The 24,955-nt window shown below is 49.8% G+C and overlaps 1 protein-coding gene across 12 annotated transcripts in view; it reads right to left on the bottom strand.

The window, feature by feature from the left end:
- znf536 (zinc finger protein 536) overlaps positions 1–24,955 on the bottom strand; it is a 137,000-nt gene that overhangs the window by 36,953 nt on the left and 75,092 nt on the right. For 11 of the 12 annotated variants that reach the window (XM_029845975.1, XM_029845976.1, XM_029845971.1 and 8 more), the window contains one exon: positions 2,468–2,626. The exons of the other annotated variant lie outside the window; for it this stretch is intronic. In XM_029845975.1, coding sequence (XP_029701835.1) covers positions 2,468–2,626 — 159 coding nt within the window. The remainder of the gene's footprint in view (positions 1–2,467; positions 2,627–24,955) is intronic. 12 annotated transcript variants of the gene reach the window in all.

Genomic DNA, 24,955 nt, shown 5'->3' with positions numbered 1-24,955 from the left:
ACAGAAAGGTTGGACATCTGGTTCAAATCACCGCTTTCGGCCCGTCCGGGTTAGCATCCCGCACTCACATAGCCAGTAGAGCTGCGCCAGACTGTTAGCGCGCAGCAGAAAACCAACGTGTTGGACTGGATTTGAAGCACCGGGCTAGCATACGCGGGCTTAACTCAAAATATATTGCAAACACTGTGGCCACTGTAATGAATTAAAGTGTCACCCAGTGCCACGCCGTGTCTCGCTGATGTGCTTTTAATTCTGTTTAAGGAACAATGGAGCTCTGTGCACGCAGGAGCGAGATGTATCAGGCTCGGGCGGCCTGGCAGCGGGATCAGCTCCTTTTGGTTTTTGGCCTTTTCACGGGATTTGTTGACAATGAAACCAAATGCAATTTTCAGGCCTTATCCTTTAAATAACAGGTTACAGCGGCGAATTACGGCTAATGTTATTGGGATTAGCGCCGCGACAGAGACGGAAATAATACGCGTGCACTGCGTCGGTGCCAGGCGCACGGCAGCCGTTAAGTGCAGCCGGAGATGCTACGGTAGCGATAAGAAACAGTGTAAAAGGGGAGAAAAATGCATTAAGCGGGGGGGATTCTGATGTGAGAGATGGGGAGGATGATCACAGGTCCCTCTTGATTCATCTGGATTACAAGGTTAGGTTAAGGTTAAGTGACACGGCCAGGTTTATCTCCCCTCCTTCTCTTTTGTGTCTCCGTTTAAAGGTGAGCCGGCGCCTTTATTGGCTATGCAGCTCTGCCCGAAGTTATGTGTGGTGATTGTCAAGAGCAAGGACCTTTTTATTTTTTACACACAGCTGCTTACTGCTAAATAGTGCCTTGTCCAGAAGGGGACAATCTGGGCCTCTAATTGCTGTCACTGAAGCCTAGATTCATTATGTGACTTTCCCATTAAAATGTGAGCATTAATTTGTATAATGAAATATCACCCTCTGCAGTGTGTTCATTAGCTGTGGCCCCACACTGCAGCACCACAGTCGCACAATGTTAGCTACCTAGAAAGCTGTGGTTAATTTTGCTAATGGATATTTTCCCACTCACTGTTCAAGAGGAAATTAATACTGTAACATTAGCTCTTTAACTTTTAGAGAAATTTAAAGTCACTTCATTCCTTTCAAGCCGCTGTTAGCTGCTCATTAATCTCAGTGTCGCATTGCACAATGCCGCCTCGGCAGAAACGCCGTTGTGGCGTTCGCGTCGCATTAGGGTGAGGAGCGGCGGTGAATGTCTGCGCGCTGTCGCTAACGCACAGCCGGGATCTTTAGCCACAGCAAAAGTCATCTTGTGAACTTTTGCTGGGTGTAATCAAGATGTCACTGAGGAGCTGGTGTGATTAGGTTATGGGGATGATTTAAAGGCCACGTGTTGGGGACGCGTTCGATACGCCGACGCCAACGCCGCGATAAGCCCGCAGCCAGAGAAACATCCCTTTCCTTAAGACAACATCTTGGCTAACCTTTCCCACTTGTGCGCGGGGGCGCAGAGTGCCGAAGATTAAGGGGCTTCTTTTATTGTAGTTTTGACACTCCGATGGGTAAATCTAAAACACACTTTATAGAAGAGACGGGACGAGCTCGCTTAACTGTGTGTTTTCCGGCGTGATTGAATGCCCGGCCCGGGTTAAGGTCTCTGCTTCCTGTTCCACGATATATGGCCCTCATGGGTATCCTTACTGCGCTGCGTTAAAAAGGCATAACTCACCTCGGCTCGCCACTTGACTGATTCTGCATCGGAAGCCATTTTCAGCCCCCGCGCACTATTTAACTCATGGTCACGATTTAAAGATCCACATTATTAGAATATGGTGACGATGGTCCAAAGGTGGACGGAGACACATATATGAGGAAGCAGCCGCTACAGGCTGGAGAGGGAGATAAGGAGCGATAACTCAGGACCTGGTGGAGCTGCTGGGGTTCTGGCTCTGGCCTCTGTCCACCCATCCCATCATTACTACACCTTTAACCCAACAAGAGGACAAGCGGGGCGTCACGGGAGCCCCGCTGGATGGGAGGTACGGGGGTGAGACGCCAAGACACCTCTCTCTCACGCATACCCCTGGTCTGTGGACAGACCCGCATTGTTTAGCGTCGGACGTTATTGAGGGTTAGCAAGTGTGAAATTGCCCTCTGGGTGATGTCATGGGAGGACTCGGGACCCTTGTTGTGTTAATTGGAGCTCAATGAAATGATGAGTATGAAGAGTCATTATAGCGGCCTTAAGACACAATGACACATTGTTTGGAGATGCATACTTGTGCACGCGATCTTTACAGCATCTACGGCGAGGGAGCTGCCTGCCCCAAAGGCCCAGAAATACTGCGTGGACCCGCGTTTAACGGAACCGGGTCAAAAAGGCAGAACAAACCCCAGATTTGGACCTGAAAGAGGCGAATGGGAGTCGCTACCAGGCTGACCTGCCCCCGGCTGCAGCCACACCGGCGGGCGTACTGACCTGTGTGTATCCGCAGGTGGACCTTGAGGTGATGAGAGGTGCGGAAGGATTTGCCACAGTAGGGGCAGTCCTTGGGTGAGGAACCCAGGTTGCGCTCGCGATGTTGGGGCAAAGACGGCGGAGCGGCCCCCGACACCTTCGCCACGTCGTCCCCGAGATCTGCAGCATGCGAGAGGAGGAAATGACAAATGGAACCATGTCGGGCTTCACTTTTAACCCCCCTCCCCAACACACACACACACACACACACACATTGTCTCTGATTGCCCCCCCCCCCACTCAAATGTGTGAATGCCACACAAAGTCAAATGCATCAAAGGGGTTCAGGGGCTGTTTCCCTCCCTGACAGAACGCTGACAGTTAATAAGCTTTTCTTTAGGAACACCACAGTCCTGAGATACCCCCCCCCCCCCCTTCCCTCACACACACACACACACACACACATTCAAAAACCCTGAAAACTACCAAAGCCTCTCTTTTCTCCTCCTGCCCTTCCACCCACCCCCCCATCTTTCATATTATTATCACTCCCATTTAGCATATGCTGGATTGCAGTGCAAAAAAAAAAAAAAGAAGAAGAATAAAAAGAATTAACAATGCTAAATAAGAGCGAGCGAACAAACAGCGGGGCCGGATTCGGCTGCGTCAGCAGCCGCGGATCTGCTCGCGTCTCTTCCTGTGACCTGATTTTGACAGCTACCTGTCAGAGATATGATAGGGTGATAACGGGTTTGACCCCGCCCTCCGCACGCCACAAAAATGATGATGCACAGTCTAGTGAAAGAGCGGTCTGTTATCAACACCATCACCCCCCGCCCCCCCCCCCATCCTGAATGAGAGTCGAAAATGACTGACGACAACCTGGGAATGTGTTGACAGCAGCATAATCTGAGGTGAAGGGTGGCGCCGCTGGATCGTACGCGCCGGCCTTGTTGTTGCCGTGGTTAAGAGCCTGTGATGTGCTGACAACGTTTAGAGACCCCGGCAACACACTTAAGCCGAGAGAAACACACACTTCAAAAGTAACGCAAGCACACACCAGCTGCTTGATCCGTTTTGTCGCCTTGTAGCTGTTGAATTAAAAATATCTGCACCAGTTCCGGTGCCATTTGATGGACATCGCCGCGCGGGAAGTTCAGCACCAGCCCAGACTTTGAAGACTCTCCCATCGGGGGAAAATTTATATGGAAACACAAGCGAAGAAGCCCCCTCTGCTGTTCTTGTTTGTTGTGCGTTCTCTCTTTAATCTGGTGGAGAAGCTCCGGTTTAAAAAGGCGACTCGATGCATCAAAAGCTACGAGTTTTTAGCCAATAAATAGAATATTCCTGCGCTCAGAGGTCGTGCAGAACCGTCAAAAATGCTATTTCCTCTCTAATCCAACACGTGATTCGGCATGTGTGGGTCAAATGGGAGCAAAGCTCCGAACAGAGGGAGGAGAATCAAAATCAGGCTCAGGCGACCCCGCCACACACAATGAGCCACATTTTTAACAGTAGCCTAATCTTCCCGCCCCCGAACCCCACCAACTCAACCCATTCAGCCCCCCCCCCCCCAATCTTCCAGTCAAATAAGGGTTGGAGAATGGAAAGACCAAAGTCAGCAAGTCCGCTTCCATTCAGCGGAGGCTGCTATCAGGCCGACGGCTATTTACCACGAATGTAGCTAAAGGCAACCTCAGTGTTCCGCCTGTGACGGGCAAACGGGCCGAGGACGCGGCTCATTCCATCAACGTGACAGAGGTTTCGGATGTTGCCTTCAATTTAAAACCCGCTCTTAAAGAAAAGAGCGTTTGGTTTTAAACAGAACTTGGACGTGGAGCATAAACGTACGGATTCTTGCGCGGCATTAGCATGGGCTCGCTAAGCCGGCGCCACCCTGTCCTCGTGCGTTCCCTGCAGATAGCAGCTAAACGCCTGGGAGTGCGCACGGGTCCCTGGGAGCTGGGTTCAGGAGCGCACCATACTGTCACCAGCGTCGCCTCCTCAGAAACATATTTAGTGCGGTCTACTGTACAGATCCCCTCTTTGGCAAAGCTTCCCCCGGATCATGTAGCAGACAGCGGCCCACCTGCCCAGCCCAGATGGGGTTAAAATTAAAAACCCAAAAACACAGATTAGAAGCAGGACCACACACACACACACACACACACACCCACACACACACAACCTTATGTGTCAGGGTTGGGAGAGGAAGAGACGCTAGTATAGCAGCCCTCTAGTAATAGGTGGGCGACCCCAAACACACGTGCACACACGCCTACAGGCAAACAACAGAATACACCCCGTCACACGTGGCGAGCTATTAAGCATGCGGCCCGCTAACGACGGCCGCCACTGACGGGGTGTCCGCCATGTCTGTCTTTAATCAGGTGACTGATCCGCAGCGTTTAATGCGGCTGTTCCAATTACTGTAAAAGTCATCCTGCTGCATATAACCACAAATATTGACATTTTATTGCACAACACATTTATGACATTTTGAAGGTCACCCTGTATATTAGGCATCACTGTTTACAGCTGGGGGGAGGGGGGGGGACTACTGTTGACACTATAACTAGCCTTTATTTTTCATCTTTTTGCATTTTTAAAGGAAATTCTTTACAGGGTTTGTAATGTATTCTTTAAGACCCCAGATTTGAGGTTTGAAGGACGTTTTTGTGAGAGAAGAGAGAGAGGAAACAACAACGGCCGCTAATTTAGGAGATTCTGCATCGGTCGTGACAAAAATCTGGCGAAATCCGGGAGAGTTGTAAAGTTCTGCCGATTAAATATGTGATGAAAAACACAACGATAACGAGGAGTTTTTACTAAACGCCCTTGTTATTTTGGAAAAAAAACCAGACGCTCGTTTGACATTTTCAGCCATTGATCACATTCGAATGTCAAACGCTGTTGCGCCACGAGACGGATCCTAATTTTCTGGCCCGCGAAAGAACAGAACTCATAGAAAAAATGAATCCAGGATCGCAGGTAGAGCAGCTTTTAATTAAAACAGCGCGTCATGACATCGTCTCCCATCAAACAGCTTTATTGTTTCTGAATGTCCTCCCTCACCTCACAACTGTTACTGGTACAAGAGTATTGGGGGTGGGTGGGGGGGGGGGACATGTATAATTCAGCTAGATCTGATCTGAGACCAGCTACTTTCCCCTCTGCCTTTACTGGTGTCACAGCGGCGTAATGGAACATGCCAGAACAAAGGCTCTGAGATCAGATTGGAGCAGAGTTGAGCAGGCCATCTGGGAGGCAGGCTGAGTATCAGTCACTCTGCCTGCTGCCTGCTGTACTCACACTCCCCTTTGAGAAACAGAGTGTGAAAGTACAACTGTGTGTGTGTGTGTGTGTGTGTGTGTGAGGGAGAAACTCACTGACAAACACACATCACCAGGATCTTGCAATGAATCAAGCCATGCATCACCACCGTGGGGATACGCCACCAGGGTGGCCTCCATAACGGACTGACAAATAAATAAATTGATAAGGATTTTTGGTGCCTGCGCACGTGCGTGCGTGCTCGTGCGGGCGCCCGCGGGACCGCCGGGACTCTCTGAGCGCTCGCAACAGCCACACCCAGTTTAAAGGATTTGGAGAAGAAAAAACAAAACAAGGAGAAATCATCAAGAGCAGCGGGATCGATCGTGCGTCTATATGATGCCAGTTCCTTAATGGGGCTCTTTCAATCACACTTTGCCGTCTAAATGTTCTGTGTGTTTGATTAGCGTCGTATCGCTTTCAGGAAATACAAGGAGGGGATAGCACATCAGTCATAAAGTCATAAAAACAGAGGATGTTTTTCTCTCCGTTGGCCATTATTGTAATGTGTCATGTGACTCGGGCGTCATGTGACTGCCGGCCTTTCCCCGTAGCCAAGTAAGCGCGTGTGTGTGTGTGTGTGTGTGTGCTTTTTGGGGAAAGAGGAGGCAGAGGCGGGTGTTTTTTTGTTTTTTTTTCTGTATGGGAAGGGGGGGGCTGAAAAGGGGGGAGATATTAAGAGAGATTGGGCGAGAGCAAGTGTGGGAGGGAAAGAGTAAAATGTGGTGACATCATTTGAAAGGCATTAGGCTTTTAAAAATGCGCCCAGGGGGACTTGATTTCCTTACACCAGAGCAACACAACACCATCCGGCCTCGCTCTCCCTCTCTCTCTGTCTCTGTCACTCACACACACACACACGCACACACATGTCTCCCAAAGACCCCCCTTTTTTATTTGGACCACTGCCATCTTTGTGAGAGTCTGGTTTATGCGAGTTAATCAATTTGAGGTTTAGTTACACTGCTGATGCTAGCATTCCAGCCGCTGCTAAAACGTAATCTAAACTCGCAGAATTTATTAACTAAACACCAATTATCATTAAACACCGCCGCATTATCTCCCTCCTTTTACTACCTGACAAGGACTACTTAATGAAATTTTAGATTAAAGTTATGCATTCTGTGATTTACGGCCGTCGGAGCCGCGGCGCTCTTTTAGCGTGCAGATGTGTGGTATCTTTTTTTTTTTTTTTTTCCCTTTTCTATAAAGACGTACACGTGGGATCTCTCGGGTCTCTAAGGAGTTGCAACAACCAGGTCTAGACCACGAAGAACAAGCAGGAAAGAGGAGGGTGGGGGGGGGGCTGCGCAGAGTTATTGTTGCACCGGCGACCCTGTCAAGCAACAGCAGCAACACCAGAGACCAAACCCAGAAAAATAGAAATAAAGGCAGCGCGGATTGTTTACCCACGCTAGGCCTGTGAGATGAAACCGGCGTTACATATAAGGTGGTGGGGTAAACAGGGGCACCAGATGTTCTTTGATGTTAATAATGGCATTTATTATTAATATTAATTAGATCGCGTTCAGCAATACATTTGGGCCATTTCCAAGTCAATTAAGCAAAATGGCATCCGGGAGGTGTTGAAATGCCGTTTTTAAGGCAGGTGCTGCGCAGCCCCTTATTAAAACATGTTCACAGCTCCCACAAAAACAAGCCATTTCCAGCACCGTTTTATTTATTTCCTCTTTGTTAACGCTTCTTTCCTCGTGAATAGCGGCGGTGGCCACCGTATCTCCAAAAACACATATGTCCACTTTAACTGCAGCCTATCTAATTAGAATATACAGGAAGTGCTGAATCCGGGGGTGCAAACATGTCGCGTCAGCATCAGAGCGACCCACTGTTTGTCCCACGCCGTTGAAAGACCCGGAATCCTCCTCGTCACTTTGTCTAATTTAACGCCCGGCGTTAAATCACATACATGCTAAACGCATGACCCGTTCCACGTATTTGAGTCGAGCCGTAGAGCAGGACAGGAGGTTCCTGATGCATCAGTACAAAGCAGATTCCAGCTTTACCAAAGCTAATTAGACAGAAAGAGCCAGAGGCCTCACACCAGGGAAGGGGGGGGGGGGGGGGGTTGTCTGTCTAATCTATACAATCCTCGGCTATATGTGCAAAGATTAAAGAAATAAATACATTGATATACAATGAATGAATATGACTACAGTGACTTACTACACCTCTCAGTCCTCGTGTGTGTGTGTGTGTGTGTGTGTGTGTGTGTGTGTGTGTGTGCACTTGTAGCCCTGCTTTTGGCAGCAGGCTCCACTATTTATTCCATCCAAAGCTGGTGGAGACACCAGCCTACAATGGTACATTAACAATCTGTGCGTTCATTTATCAGTGTGCACGATTTGGACTCTGCGTTCATGGCGCGCTGCACTTTTCATGGCTGAGAATTAATGAACAAGCCTCCCCTGCAACAAACATGCACCTGTGCTGCAGAGATGCTAATCACAAACATTTATATTTATTAGTGAACGCCTGCACTAAAAGTGGGGGGGGGGGCAGGGAGAGAGAGAGGAATAGGGAGAGAGAGGGGAGAGAGGAGAGATGAGGAGAGAGAGAGAGGGGGGAGAGAGAGGGAGAGAGAGAGAGGGGAGAGGGGATAGAGAGAGAGGAATAGGGGAGAGAGAGGGGGGGAGAGAGGAGAGATGGGGAGAGAGAGAGGGGGGAGAGAGGGGGAGAGGGGAGAGGGAGAGAGAGAGAGGAGAGAGAGAGGGGAGAGAGAGAGAGGAATAGGGGAGAGAGAGAGGGGGGAGAGGGGGAGAGAGGAGGGGGAGAGAGAGAGAGGGGAGAAAGGGGGAGAGGGGGAGAGGGGAGAGATGGGGGAGAGGGCAGGGAGAGATGAGGGGGAAGAGGGGAGAAAGAGGGGAGAGAGGAGTGGGAGAGAGAGAGGGGAGAGAGGGGGAGAGGGGAGAGAGAGGGGGGGGAGAGAGAGGAGAGGGGGAGGGGGAGAGGGGGGGAGAGGGGAGGGAGAGAGAGAGAGGAAGAAGGAGAGAGGGGAGAGTGGGAGAGAGAGAGAGTAATAGGGGAGAGATGGGGAGAGAGGAGGGGGAGAGAGAAAGAGGAAGAAGGAGAGGGGAGAGAGAGAGATGGGGAAGAAGGAAGAGAGAGGGGAGAGAGAAAGGAGGAGGGGAGAGATGGGGAGAGGGGATAGATGGGGGAGAAGGAAGAGAGAGAGGGGGAAGAGGGGAGAGATGGGGAGAGGGGAGAGATGGGGGAGAAGGAAGAGAGAGGGGGAAAGAGGGGAGAGATGGGGAGAGGGGAGAGATGGGGGAGAAGGAAGAGAGAGAGGGGGAAGAGGGGAGAGATGGGGAGAGGGGAGAGATGGGGGAGAAGGAAGAGAGAGGGGGAAAGAGGGGAGAGATGGGGAGAGGGGAGAGATGGGGGAGAGGGCAGGGAGAGATGAGGGGGGAGAGGGGAGAAAGAGGGGAGAGAGAGAGGAAGAAGGGAGAAATGGGGGAGGAGGGGAGAGAGCAATAGGGGAGAGATGGGGAGATAGAGAGGGGAGAGAGAGGAGGGAGAGAGAGGAGGAGGGGAGAGGAGGAGGGGAGAGATGGGGAGAGGGGAGAGATGGGGAGAGAGAGGGGGAGGGAGGAAAATACTGTCGTTTTTTTCTTGCCTTGGAATGAACAGATCCTGCTTTCTGTGTCAGAATAATTGTATTTCTTGAAAGGCAGGTTGTTGAACTGTAACATTTACCTGCTGTATTTAAGCAGAATGACCTTCACATTTTCTTAAACCATCAGCAGACACACACACACACACACGCACACACACACACACACACACACACACACACACACGCACACACGCCTGTCTTCACAATCCAGCCTAAAACACGAGCTGCTTGATACGGTTCCCCACAGGGTCACGCCCAACAGCCAGAGCCAGTTTGAGAGTGGTTCATGTTAATTTCTCTCACCAGTCATCCCAGCCTGATTCCTCTCTACGTGGCCTTTCTCTCCGCCTCTCCCCTTTCAGCCCGACAGAAGGTGGCTCTCTCCCTCAGTAAAGGCTATGCCTCTGCCCAGAGGAAGAGGAATGGTGCCATAAGTTTCTCCCTGGCACCGGCCCACCTTTGTTCCCCCCACTTCAATTCTGTTTCAGGCTTCAAAGAGCATTGGAAAAAGAAACACACACACACACACACAAACAAACACTCGATTACACACACACACGTCTGAGGGAGCACTGATGTCTCACTAACTTTATCATTCTAGCAGGGTGATCATAGCCCTGTTGAGAGGCTGCGGATGATGCTTGAGGTAGGACGTGTGTGTGTGAGTGTGTGTTGGTGTGTGTCGTGTGGTGTGTGTGTGAGGTCCGACCATGTCTGCACGTATGCATGAGAGCACAAAAGGCAGATGGGGACAGAGGTGGGTGTCTTTAAGACACGGAGAGCAATTACTAATGGCTTTGTGTGTTTGTATACACACATACTTGCAAGCATGTGTGCGTGTGGGTGTGTGTGTGTGTGTGTTTGTGCAATGTTGTAATAATCAGGGTGTATATTCATCATGTCCCCTCTCAGTCTGCTTTGGCAGGAAGTGGTGTGGTTACCATTAGTGAAGGATGACTAGGTCGCTGTCCCGTCTAGCGGGCTAACGCTGCTTTCTATGGATAGCTAAACGCAATGAGACGATCATGACGGACTCTTCGAGGACAAATGTAAAGGCAGATATGAGAAATATAAGATAAATGGCTGCAACTGGAATCAGAAGACGCTGGTGGGGATGATGGGGAAGGCGCAGAAGAATCGTGATGACGGAGAAAATAATGTAAACAAGGAAGGGAAGGGATCAACGAAAGCAACCGGGGGCTAAGGAAGAAGAGCGACGGTGTGCACGTGGGACGGCGAGCGGCTGACAGGCCCGCGTCCGAGCGGTCCTCTGTAGGCACCGCATACGTGGAACGGCGCCTTAAAATGACAACCGTCGCCGTTCCCCTTTAACACGGCGTAATGCTGCCATTGATTTGCTATTCATGCGCCTGCATGCTAAATCAACCGCAGGCACAATAGGCCAATCATCAAACCCATCTACAGTGGCAGCGCCCCATCCCGCCCTCCATCCACCTGGCACTGGCTGCTTCTATACTGTACCGGGGCATCAATGCTCTGCACACTGAAGCCATTAGTGGCGTTATTCTCCATCAATGAAAATGAATCAATTAAGCCTCATTAAGAGTGCATATTAAGCTGGAGTAATTATCGGGCGGGGAATGTGCAGTGATCAATAGCTGAGCAACATAAATGTGCACTTTAAGACATATATTACCACAAGGGGTGACGACTACTTTTAACAAGGCCACTGAGGAGGGGTTATTGAAGTGGGTAAATCTGCCTGACGCCACGCATACAGTGCGTGTGTGTGTGTGTGTGTGTGTGGGTAATGTGTGTAAAACTATTGCTTCTGCAACAGCCTTTTCAAGTAGTAAATCCAGAAACCAAGGACGTGTCAAGATTCCCTCTTCTGTGTCCAGTGTCTCAGAAAATGAAGTACAAAGATTTATATTGTTGCTGCAAACACCCCACAGGTGTGTGTGAGTGTGTGTGTGTGTGAGTGTGTGAGAGAGAGAAGGACGGTTATTTCTTTATTTTTAGGGAAAAAGGCCAATGCTCCGATGAAGGGAGCCTCGCCCTATCCTACCACTGTTCATTGATTTAATGGCTTATTGATTTATTTTCCCTTCACTTTAAAGCATATATTACATTTAAAAATAAGCCCAACAACTCCCGCCGGGGAACGCGAGCTCTTTGATTTCCCTTTCTTTTAATTTGCTCTTACGCTAACGTCGACTGCTGCCAATGCCAGGGCTCTGATGAATTGTTAAAAAAGAGAAAGACACAATGACAAGTTCCACTACGGGCCAACTCATTTATTCCCTGCTTTAGCGTCGCCCGAGCCTTTCAGACATATGTGTCTGGCATTTGTCGCCCAATAAATAAGTCCAAGCTTAAGCTATTTTTATCAAGCACGGGGACGTTTGTTCTTTATAAGTGATCATCAGTGTTTGGGGCGAATAGAATGGGAGTTAGAATCCTTTATCTTTTAGAGGCTCAACAACTCAAGACTAATTACAAATTAATCTGAATCTGGATATCTGCATGAGAGGGCCTAATAGGAACTTGTGATGTGCTCAGAAGAACTATCTGTTATATATTTATAGGGGAGCTCAACACATGAAGACAAAGAGGCCAAAACCCAAATAGGAGAGCGGCAAATAATTGCCTGCCTTCTATAACCAAGCAGCCACATCAAGGCGGAGGATTGTGGATATTAATAATTGATGGTGAACTTGATAAGACGGAGCCTGCTCAAGTTTTTCCTGGTGGAAGTTTGATGGCTGTTTTAGTTGTTCCGCCTCTTCGCTGGGTCTCAAGTGTTTTCACAGCACTTGTGAGGAAGGTCAAGTGGGCTTAGTGTTAGAAATAGAACACCAGTGCGTTAAAGCAAAGGGCTCGTTTTAACAGTATTTATCCACAATATGGGTGTGTGTGTGTGTCCGGGGGGGGGTCCACACGTGCACTACAATATCCCATATTTCCTTTTTTTTTATCTATAAAGAGCCGGGGTCACCTTGTGGGTCATTGTCTTCCCCCAGTGCACTTCGGTGCTGGCCAGGTTCCTACATTACCGTATTTTCACGACTATAAGGCGCACCTAAAACGCTGAGATTTTCTCAAAAATCGACGGTGCGCCTTATAATATGGAGCGCCTTGTTTGTGGACTGAGTTCCAAAATCTACTGTGCGCCTTTGGTGGGTGCACTACGGTAAACGCTCCGCCCATCGATTAGCGGCACACCTACACGTAAGGATCCCCTAAAATGGCGCCGGTCAAGCGAGACGCGTATGAATGAGGCTTACTTTAAACTGCAGGCCATCGGATATGCGGCTGAAAAATGGCAATCGAGCAATCTTTTTTTTTGTTTTCGCTTTATGAGGAGGCGACATCTCTCCATACGCGCGAGGACAACTGTTGCGCAGCGGCTGCCCGCGGATAACCAGGAGAGGGCGGCCATGTTCCCTAACCCTAACCATAACCAGGAGTGGGCGGCCATCTTCCCTAACCCTAACCAGGAGAGGGCGGCCATGTTCCCTAACCCTATCCCTAACCAGGAGAGGGCGGCCATCTTCCCTAACCCTAACCCTAACCAGGAGAGGGTGGCCATGTTCCCTAACCCTAACCCTAACCAGGAGAGGGCGGCCATGTTCCCTAACCCTAACCCTAACCAGGAGAGGGTGGCCATCTTCACTAACCCTAACCAGGAGAGGGTGGCCATCTTTCCTAACCCTAACCCTAACCAGGAGAGGGTGGACATCTTCCCTAACCCTAACCAGGAGAGGGCGGCCATCTTCCCTAACCCTAACCAGGAGAGGGTGGCCATCTTCCCTAACCCTAACCAGGAGAGGGTGGCCATCTTCCCTAACCCTAGCCCTAACCCTAACCAGGAGAGGGTGGCCATCTTCCCTAACCCTAGCCCTAACTCTAACCAGGAGAGGGTGGCCATCTTCCCTAACCCTAACCAGGAGAGGGCGGCCATCTTCCCTAACCCTAACCAGGAGAGGGCGGCCATCTTCCCTAACCCTAACCAGGATAGGGCGGCCATCTTCCCTAACCCTAGCCCTAACCCTAACCAGGAGAGGGTGGCCATCTTCCCTAACCCTAACCAGGAGAGGGCGGCCATCTTCCCTTACCCTAACCAGGAGAGGGCGGCCATCTTCCCTAACCCTAACCAGGAGAGGGCGGCCATCTTCCCTAACCCTAACCAGGAGAGGGCAGCCATCTTCCCTAACCCTAACCCTAACCAGGAGAGGGCGGCCATCTTCCCTAACCCTAACCCTAACCAGGAGTGGGCGGCCATCTTCCCTAACCCTAACCAGGAGAGGGTGGCCATCTTCCCTAACCCTAACCTTAACCAGGAGAGGGCGGCCATCTTCCCTAACCCTAACCCTAACCAGGAGAGGGCGGCCATCTTCCCTAACCCTAACCCTAACCAGGAGAGGGTGGCCATCTTCCCTATCCCTAACCCTAACCAGGAGAGGGTGGCCATCTTCCTAACCCTAACCCTAACCAGGAGAGGGTGGCCATCTTCCCTATCCCTAACCCTAACCAGGAGAGGGTGGCCATCTTCCCTAACCCTAACCCTAACCAGGAGAGGGCGGCCATCTTCCCTAACCCTAACCCTAACCAGGAGAGGGCGGCCATCTTCCCTAACCCTAACCAGGAGAGGGTGGCCATCTTCCCTAACCCTAACCCTAACCATGAGAGGGCGGCCATCTTCCGCACCTACTGCCAGGACAAGATAACCGCGCCCAGCCACATCACCAACATGGATGAGATCCCTCTGACTTTTGACATCCCTTTGACCCACAAAGTGGAGAAAAAGGGACCAGCACGGTGGCGATACGCACAACGAGGCACGAGAAGTCGTCGTTCACCGTGGTTCTCGGCTGCCACGGAAACGGACAGAGCGCTGGATGACGGAAGGCAAACACTCCTTCACAAAGACTATGAGGCAGCGGCGGGCGAGTTATGCCACCATATGCGGGTGGATTGTAGACGCATGGGCTATGATACCGTCTTCATGTATTGGAAGAGCTTTCACAAAATAACGCTGAAGCGGAACCGGTCGGTGGGTCTGATTCAGATGATGACAAAGAGGAATTCGGGATGTTGGACATTGAAATAGTGCAGCTGTTTAATTCAGATACAGAAGATGAAAACTTTGATGGTTTTGTGGCGGAAGAATGAATATTTTGTTCAATAAATGTGTCGAAACTCACCTGTTTTACTTCCATTGTCATTTTTTACTGTATGTTTCAGCATGCGCCTAATAATATGGTGCACCTTATGTATGTTTTACATACAGAAATAGCACACATAACTGAGACTGCGCCTATTAATACAGTGTGCCTTATGGTCGTTAAAATACGGTGAGTCATTTTAGGCTAATTAGCAGAACTTGTCTCTTTCCTGCCGTCAGAGGTCCATTTTGAGGCAGGGTTTCACGTTGAGGGGGTTCAGATGGCTCGAGGTGAGCGCGCCTTGCCCACACAGGACGAGTGACGCGGTGTTTAACTTGTGCTGTCGAAACCGTGGCGGCGCTGCCCACAATCTTGGAATGCGCTGGGATTCTGACTTGACAGTGTGGTGGGTGCACGTTGACGTCCTGCTGGGGAAACGGGCTTTGATTTGCTGCCTGGTAGCGGGGCCGTGTCACTCACTATTACTCACACTGTCTCTACAGCGAGTGTCCTCAGGACTCCCCCCACCCTCTGGTCCCATGATAGGAAACCTCTGGGCGCCTTAAGTGTCGTTTAACTGCTTGCGGCACGAGTCAGCAGAGGAAATGGGTCATTAAATTCAACGAGCTGGGGCGAGCCCCCCGGCGCCCCAGATCTGTTTCCAATCAGATAGCCTTCTTTTACAGGAGAGACAGAAAGAAGCCCAAACACTGCAGCCCAGAGCAGATGTTAGCGTCAGTATGATCCAAGACGGGGATAATAAGGACCAGGACATGTGTCCATTCAAGCATGGTCCTCCTAAAGGTGTGTTAGGGACCCGCTCCCACAGAGGATGTCCTTATTAGCACAGGTGCTAACAACAATAAATGCCTAAATCCAAATACCCTTCGGTAAAGGAGGATGTTAGACAGCGTTTAGCTCCTTTAACTGTTGCCTGAATATTTTTGGAGGCATTTTGAACGTTCCAGTTCCAACCAAACACCCCATAACCGTGAATAAACCCGCCTACTGGCTCGTTATTGATGCGTCGTCAGAATCTCTCCGGCTGCATCTGCCACTGATCTCATCCAGGAAAGCAAAGGGCAGACAGTTTGCAGGACGGTAAATACTGCAAATGTTACGTGGGGCGTGTCTTCCATTTGTCCTTTCAAAAGATGCCGACGTGCGATACACTGTGCCCCCCAACACACACACACACACACACACACACACACACACACACACACACACTCCTCCCTCTTTTGCCGCCTCTGTTCTGGCAAAACACAGGACGAATGACTCGGGGAAAAAGACACACACTTGTTGCCTGGACTTTATCGCTACATTATTCTTGCAGGCTGTTCTCTTCATTTTAAGATAAATGTCTGATGTACATTTTGTGCACCTGTCGCCCCCCCCCCCCCCTTCCTCTTCCCCTTATGATAAGGGATTTCATTAACGTGAGAATGCTTGGGCTGAAAGGAACATAATTGGTTCAGTGTTGTTGTCCTCTCTGCTGCCGACGCCCTAATTTCCTCCTTGCTTTACTCTTGAGTGTTAAGTGATCATTATATCTACACAGGGGGGGCACCAAGGGTAAAATATTGACAAGCTGCGGTCAAGTTCACGCCAGACACGGAGGGCAGATGTGCGTCACTGAATGTAATGAAGCATATATAAAGAGAGAGGTATAAAAAGAAGCCAAACAAGAGAAGGAGGCGAGGAGGAAGGAGGGTTGAGGCAGGAAGACAGGTGCTGATAGACTGACAGCAGGGACAGGAAGTGATACGATCAATTTGAAAAGATCACAGATTCCAGTAATAATTTCAACGCTCGGTCCGATCCATCAGCTGCCGCCTCCTTCCCACCCCTGATGGATGACAGTATGTAAAAGATACATAATTTTTGGACTTGCCATTTACACAACATTGTACCTGAAAGCCGGGCAGCATAATAGACAGTTTAAAATGTCAGGGAACTAAGTAAGTAAGTGAGACAGGTCAGTCGGCGGAATTTTAATGAGAGGGCTCCGTCGAATGGCAGCAGCCTTGCAGCCTGGCTGACGACGGGCGGAGGGAGCACACGTGCACGTGCACATGCATTGTACGTGCTGACGAAAACACATATGTGCTGCTGCTCACATTTGCCATTTATGGAAAGAGGATGCCAGTAACCCCCGTATACATGAGAAACACCCTGAGCACACACACACACACACACACTCACACACACACACACACACGTGCACGTTAATGATCCCAGCTGTCTAAAAAATGCACAAAGTCGACGATGTCAGGATCAGTCCAATTAGTAAAAGATCCCCTTATTCTTAATTTTTAATGACTGGAGTTGACCAGTCAGTCAAATCAATCTGGTCAGGGCGTGGCATCGCGGGGCGTTCAGTGGTCGTCTGGAAACGCATGTATAGGATTTACCTATCTATCTCCGCGCAGACCTGGCTGTTGAGCTGGAGCCAGCGCCACATGATTGTGTTAATTAATCTGCCATTGTGAGCGCGGGGAACAGCTGCACGGGCTCTTGTGGCTGCGTTGTCAAAGCAAAACAATGCAACGTTAAGCTTCCCCGCTGAATCTTCCATTACAAAGGTGCCGCAACAACAGGGCTAAAGTCATAAATCCACAGATCACTTTTTACCAGAACTAATGTCTGACCTTTAAAGCAAAATAGGGGGGCTGGTTTTTTTGATTTAAAAAAAAAAAAGGAGACTGGAGGCTTCATTTGGGTTTGAAATATGGTCAGATGTGTGATAGCAAGGAGTAGGTCCAGGTTTCCCCCCCCCTCCACTCAGTAAAACAAACACACCAAGGGTGGGGGGTGGGGGGGGGGTGGACAGAGGTACAAAATGAGCAAGAGAGATGAGAAAGACAGACAAACAGATGAGTGCTGGGAGCCACCAGCTGGGTGCTGGTATTTTAAAACAAAATGTCTAACACGATTAGCGGGGATTCATTGATCGGTGTTATGTGGCGTTAATTTAAACCTCGGAGAGAGGGAAGGTGAAAAGAAAGGGAAAAAAAGCCCAAAAAAACAGAGCGCAAATCCTCGAAGAGCACAGCTCCCGTTTATGACACCTTAAAATACGATTCCGTGTCATAATGGAGAGTTTGAACGCGCGGCTTCATTTGCATGCATTTAATCTATAAGCGATTATATTTGACTGGAAACACTAAACTGAATGGATTACTTAATATAGCGCAGACAGCAACTATTTGGTTAAAACCTAAATCCTCTCATTATGGCAATAAGACCAAAATCTCACGTTCATTTATGAAACAACGTTGACCCAGGGAATATATAAATAAAATTAGGTAAACTGTGCTGACATCACAATTTATGCCTGCAATAACAGACTTCCCAAATAAATGCTTTAGCACCTCTAATCGAGTTCGCAAAATGTTCCACGAGACAACTATTTCGCCGCATTCATTACTGCTTCATTGAATTGCAATTCTATTGCTCAGAGAAATCACAGTGTTTGTCTTTATCGTGGCAGCCGCCTTCATCTTCCTTTCAGGGACTCCAAGAACCAGGGAGGAAGTGGGAGCTGGTGTGGCCCAACCGCTCGCTCTCTACGTTGAATGGCATGGCCTTGGTGCACGCTTGGCACTCCGCGAGAGATGGTGATGCACCCTGAAAAAATCATCAAGATGGTTGGCTCCCACCCCACTCTGCAGCCAAGCCCTTCTGTCTCGCAGAAAGCCCTCCAACAGCCCACTGAGCACACGAGACTGGAGGTAGAGGAGCCGCACCGGAGGCGAATCGCAGCCTTAAAGCGGGACGTGGAAGTGACGGGTTGTTTTCGTCTTGTTTAGAGGCTCGTGAGGGATGGTGGCACGCCGTGGAAACGAGATATTCCCTTCTCCCCGCAACACCGTCTCTCAATCTGCGCCCTGTTTCCGGCTGCCAAGCACCGAGTCAAACAGTGACACCGAATATGGCAGCGAATTCCCAATCAGTCGCCATACTGATAGACAACAAATGTCCTTTTTTTTCCCTCCTTTTTCTCCTCCGGACACGCCGCTCCGGGAGGGAGGTTTGAATCCTTCCTAAACAAGCCGTGCAGTTTTGAAGGCGTGCAGATGGGAGCGCGTGACACGGCGCTAACTCCCGTGTCAGAAATTTCACTCGCGGCAGCGTCTCACCTGTTCAACACGCCGGATTTGAGGAAGCCATCAAGATGCGGCATTTACCGCAACGCTGAGCAGCGGAGCGCACGCGATCAGAAGACGTGCACTTGCGCTTGACAACTCAACGGGACACTTGGGTACACTAGGATGTTGGTTTCCTCCACCAGGAGGAGAGGAGATCTCCTCGTTAGCTCCTCTCTGGTGGCTTTGTTCGTACGTAGCTTAAACGTTTGCTGTTGTGTTGGGTGTATCAAATTGGAAGAAAGATATTTTTTTTCCTTTTTTTTTCCTGTGGTAATGTGCTGTCGGCTCCCCGATTGTTGGAGTATAAAAATAATCGTCATGGAAATAGATCTCATTGACAACGTGCCATGTTCACACTGTGAGCAGCTTGTGCCTTGTGAACATAATCCAGAAATGTCCTCCAAAAACTTTCCTCCGCAAACTTTCAATCCTTCATCCCTTTTTCTGTCCTCCTCTCCAGAAGATGGAAAAGGGAGGATGCCAGAGGAAACAAAATCCCTTTATGTCAAGAACCAGCAAGAAAGGTAGAAAGGGAAGGGGGAGGGGGTTGGGCTCAAAGATCAGACCAGGACGGAAAAGGACAAACGACGTAGAAAGGACAGAGGATTGTCCAAAACAGCTTTCCATATCCTTTTTACCATTCCTGAAAATCCACTCCTTAGCTCTGTGTCTAATAGCAAAATACCTGATTCTGGTCCTGGGAGTACTGTGCCTGCACGATTACACACCACCTGCAGCCGCTGCCAGGAGAGGTGGCATTTGGCCGACCCCCCCCCCCCACCCCATCCCACCCCCCTAAGAAGGCGATTGTATGCTTAGCTCCGACTTAGCCCCACGTCTTAAGACAGGGGATAGAAAGAGTGTAGAAGACCACTAGGGACGAGTGCTAGTCGTCCGGAATAAACCTGTGTCCCCGGGAGGACGATTCCCAACTTCTCCAAGCTCTTTGGTAGCTGGCAAGGCTCAGCTGAAGAACCTTTTGGAACATTTCTCCAATCCCACCATGGAAGCTTTTGTCTCATCAAGTCGGATATTGAGGGAAAAGTTCTCATCGCGTCAGCACAAACATGCACGAGCTAACGCTAACGCATTAAACGAGACAGCTATATAGATATCTCCAGGAATTGTTCAGACATGAGTTGTAAAGTTGTAAATTAAACCGATGAGAGTGTCTCATCGAGCACACGTTTAGCACGGGGTGCAGGAGGGAGCGCTAGCTTTACCTGGGGCTGTCGCGTTCAGAAGGTGTTACTCTAATAAGACAACACTGGCTTTTATTTAGCGCGAGCGAACGCTGACACGAAACAGGCATTAACACGTCTGCTGTCGGGCCTTCGGTGAAGAAAACACCTTTGTTATTTTGTAAACAAAACATCGAGCTAACAGCCTGCTTTTCCGAGCTAAAGATACATTCAAACAACATATGCTCTTGACTGGGGGGGGGGGGGGGGGGGGAGAAGAAGCCCAATAGGTGTAAAGCGTCTAAATTGCAATTGCACTGCATCTTGGAAAACAAACACTTTGCTTTGTTACCAAGACAACTGAGATAATGTGATTCCTGCGGCATTGTCGGGACCGCTACTCGCTACAATATGTGTGACAAGCTTAAGAGTAGATCTAGAGGCGTGAATGCACAGATTCAGTCTCCAGCCCATTGTGGGGTGAAGATAGTCCGGCAAACCATATTTGCATGTGCAACCTTGCCAAAGACTTAAGCTCAGCGGGCTAACATTCCCCCCATGCTTGCAAAACCCCGGTTTGAAGTCAGCACTGATGTATAAGACTCTATAATGCTTGCTCTGATTTAACAGTTAGTGTTACACTTCCCCTTCCATGCTAATGCCCACTGAACCAACGCAGCTCTATTCTGCCCGGGGATTTGTGATCAGTCCCACATTTGTTTTTAATATATCTATCTGGGCAAACAGCAAATTCATAATGGAGCCTACAACCCATATCCTCCCCTTTCCTCTTGCTCTCTTTGCCTTCCTTGGTGACAAAATGAATTCAGCTCTGAACCTAATTAATCCACAAAGGTTTCATGTCTTAATCCCCAAAGTCAAGGGGGTTATTGTCCTCACAAATGAGGTCAGTGTTCCTCCCAGTGGAAATAAGGGGAAGAAAAAGTAAAACACGGGTAGCAAAAGGAGGGAGCGGTTCTGTTGCTTCACTTCTCCTGGTAAACAGACGTATGACAGACACACACACACACACACATGCATGCAGTCATTCCACAGTATGAAAATGATTGTACATCGAACGTGTCATAGGAGCGCAGAGAGAAACAGAAGCTAAACAGGCTGACAGCAGTGGAAGTGGCAAAATGAAACGCCTGCCAATCTCCAGCACACAGACCCTTTGAACCAGGTGGATAAGAGAGCTCTCTGTCAATAAGGCAAGTCACTGTCAGCCTCTAAGGCAACGCGGCACCGTCCAAATGTGACGGGACGATCGCCATCGAGCAGCCCTCCGTCTGTCGCCACGACAAAGGGGACGTGACACACATGGCCACGCCATGCTGCCCGAAGCATCGTCGCCACCGACGACGGCCCACACAGGCTCTTCGTGGAGGACCGACTCTGGGGATAGAGGCGAGCCGGCCAAATGCTCAACCAGCATCGATGTACCCCCGCCTGGATCACGAGCCCTCGTTCTGGGGACCCAAGGACAGGCGGAGAAAGTCCAAGCGGTTCGGGACAACTGTCCGCAGCTCTGTGACCGTCTTGATGCTACTAGCGACTTTTGAGTTATCCAGCCGGAGCCTGGCCCAGGCGGGGGGGGGTCGGCCAATAGTGGACATGCTGAAGAGAGGGTCAGCCAAGACGGGGGCCCGCGAGGAGACCGAACTCCAAGATGACGCAACCGACAGCTCGCCGAAATCTGTCGCTGTCAAATGCCCGTTCGGGCCTCCAGGAGCCGGTTTGGAGGCGCAGCTGAGTCCGGAGAACGGGTCTGTCCAGAACCTCGGCGTTCAACGCCGCCCTTTCCTAAAACGCTTGCTCGCAGAGATTAAAACACGGAACAAAGGAGACTAGTTGGTGTGTGGAAATGGAGAAAGATGAAATGACAACCCCCCCCCCTCCCCCCCCCCAGCTGCCAGAACACATAACTAATCTACTTCTGATGTACGGCAGGGTGAACAATACGCACCCTGTCGAGGCCAGATTTGAGAAATAAATAAAAATGAGGGACGCGCTGCTGTAATTTCGCCATCCGCAGGCGTCTCCAACGCGGCCGTATCGGAAACATCCTGGAACCTGTCAACAAAGGATCGACTAAAGCTCGCGTCCTTCCCGCAAATTGCTTGCTTTCCATTTTCCTGATGATGTGGCGACGCACCACGTCAGGCCCACATCAAAGGCATCGGCAGAGAAACCTGAGCTGGTTTTGATCACTGGTAATTACCGTATCTGCACTCCAAGAAATCTCCTGAAGTAAACAAAGTGGGAAGTTGGGAAGGAGGGGGGGGGGGGCGCCGGAGCAGACGTCCCGATTCCCACCTTCTCCGTGACTGGTGGAGGGAGAGCGGGGTGGGATCGGGCTCTGCCCACCGCGGAGTTTGAAATATGAGTTCGGATCGTCAAAAGGAATTAAAATCTGCTCACACTTTTTCACTTTGATGCCTAATTTGAAAATCAGCTGTCAGCCGAGTGTGTGTGTGTGTGAGAGTGTGTGTGGAGGGGTGATTTTTATCAACGCTGAGGTTATTGCATTTCGAGAATTTGACAATTAAAAATCCCTCCATCACAGGTGATGCGCAGCGGTGCGACGACCCAGATCAAAGTCAAACCGAAGAGAATAAATCTCCTTCCTCAACCAGGACCAAACGTCTGATTCCGGATGCAGAATTCCGTCCGCTCCCGTTTCTCAGGGAGGCGACGGTGGTTTAAAATCCAAATAAACGGCCGCTTTTTCCTCCTTTTCTGGTGCTCTTGAAGTGTCCGCGCGGCCTTCATGCCTCCCCTTCATCCCAAAGGATGTATAAAGGAGAAAAAGATTTAAAAGGACTGGGAGAAAAAAACTCAATTGTTTATTGATTTTATAATAGGCTTAGTGCGAGAGGAATAAAGTGTGGGGCTGCCGGGGCGATGTGGTCAACCAGAGGCGGCGGCGTGACAAACATGAGGCTTATAGTCAGGTAACAACAGCTCCGGTCCAAACGCTGGGATATTGGCTTAAGCCCCGTTTTTCCTCACGCTGCTTCATGGCAGAGTTCTTCTGCTTTTTCTCCCAGCACAGACAGGATCAGAGCACTTACAAACCGGACACGCGGCCTCGTGTGAGTGTGTGAGTGTGTGTGTGTGTGTGTTTGGATTGTGATGCCGCTCGGTTCCAGTCGCACCGTACAGCCGGTAAAATGCATCGCGGTTGGATTCGAACAGAAAAAATGAGGTGTTTCGTGGAAAAAAGAAGCTTCTTGGTGGTGGTTTTCTCGTCTTCAGCACTGAAACGTTCCTAAAAATCTGCTCTGCTCTACGTTAAAACGTTGACGTCGCCAAACGTCCGCAGCCCAAAGTCGATAAAAGCGATAAAACACGGGCGAAGAAAATCTTAAATGTCTCTTTCACCCCCGGTTTTACGTAGAACTTTAGGAAATTGTCTGCAGCTGGGGATCAACTGAGACAGAAACTAACTTCGGTGGTTCCCTGTTGTTGTTTTTTAGATATTTTATGTAAGACAGATTTGCTAAAGTCGATGCTAACTCCAAATGTACATCAAAGCACAATCAAAGCGACTGTTGCGCCTGTGTTAATTGTCATGATTACAACGTTCCTGGAGGGACCGACTTATAAAAACAAGCAGACTTTACAACTAAAAACCTCTGGATCATTTGAGGTTGTCACAAATGGGTGCAGCCAAGTGTGTGTGCCTGAGAACACATGGGTGTACGCAGGGTCTGATATATGCATGATAGCACTAATTAGCTCATTTTGTTTGGGGCACAACACTCATTAAAAACCCAGTGGGGCCATTAAAGTTACTGTCCCTCCAAACTATTACTGCCACTGTATCCATCTAGGCGATCTCGGCGGTTTTAATGGCCTCGGCTTCAGGTTGTTGGGTTGAGAGAAGATTTGTGGGTCTTGGAGAACTTCCCTGTCGTCACCTCGTACCTCAGCTCCACTCATCTGTCGCCATCTCTCATCTAAACCAGTTAACGCCACCTCTGCTCAGGCGACATGCTCCGTGCCTCCGCTGATAGCTGCTGAGGCCCGAGCAGGTGTAGCATCCTGCTAGCAGGCATAGCACAAAGCTACATCCACGCCCGTTCTCTCTGGAGCTAGCTGGGCCGCAGCTGACGGCTTCTGCTCGGCTAGAAGACAGGAAGCATCCAAGGTGCTGATTATTTTTTTTGGCTTGGAACAGGAGAGGAGTGACAAGGACGCGTCCGGAGAATTAGCATCATTCGCTTGGGAAATTAGGCAACGGTGTGAGCCGAAATCAGGGGAATCAAAAGAGAAACGGGCCTGATTACAAATTGCTTTGACGTCTCAAACCTTCACCTTTTGGGTTTACAGTTTAAGCAAGGGCCAAGAGTCAAAAGTATGGATTATTTTCCCCCGTTACCACAACATGACGGCTACTTTGTGGTGGTTTCCAGCTAACATCAGCAGAGAACAGCCAAAGAGTCTGGAGAGGCTCTGTTATGTCACGCTGCGGAAAGGCGAGTTTCAGTCTCAGGTCTGGATATTAAGAGTGTTGATTAGATATATGAGTTTGCCATTTGCCCACAGAGCGCAGAGTGTCTCTGACAGAACTGGAGACCATATGGCTGGTGAGAGATTTCCCCCCTCTCTTCCTCTTCGCACAGCCTGACAGCTGGATGGCTGCTAACTGGGGACAAGGAAGCTTGGCAGCTGCAGCTGAGAGCAGCGCTTTGATGCCGCTCACCCTTTTTCACTTTTCTCTCTCGCCATCTTCCTTTTCCTTCCCTCTCTCCCTCTCTCTCTCTCACACACACACACACTCGGGGTCTTGGCTTTAAATACACCTCTTACTAACAGCAATGAGGAACCTATATTGTCTTTGCTCGTCACGCACGGCGGATCACATGGCATCAAAGCCCGCTTCAACCCGGAGGTTCCTGACGTCGCATGTCCCGAGTAAGATGTTCCGTGTTCCAAGACAGGGATGAAAGTTTCCCTGCTTTCTGTGGAAGCGAAGCGACGGGAGAGGGAGCGCGCGCATGTGTGGGAGGAGAGGTGGCGCAGCGGTGGTGGAAGAGCACACAAATGAGAAGAGCAAGGGGGGAAAGGCCTCG

The sequence above is a fragment of the Takifugu rubripes genome, chromosome 13, assembly GCF_901000725.2.
Source record: "Takifugu rubripes chromosome 13, fTakRub1.2, whole genome shotgun sequence".
Lineage (NCBI taxonomy): Eukaryota > Metazoa > Chordata > Actinopteri > Tetraodontiformes > Tetraodontidae > Takifugu > Takifugu rubripes.
This window is presented reverse-complemented; position numbering and strand designations above follow the sequence as displayed.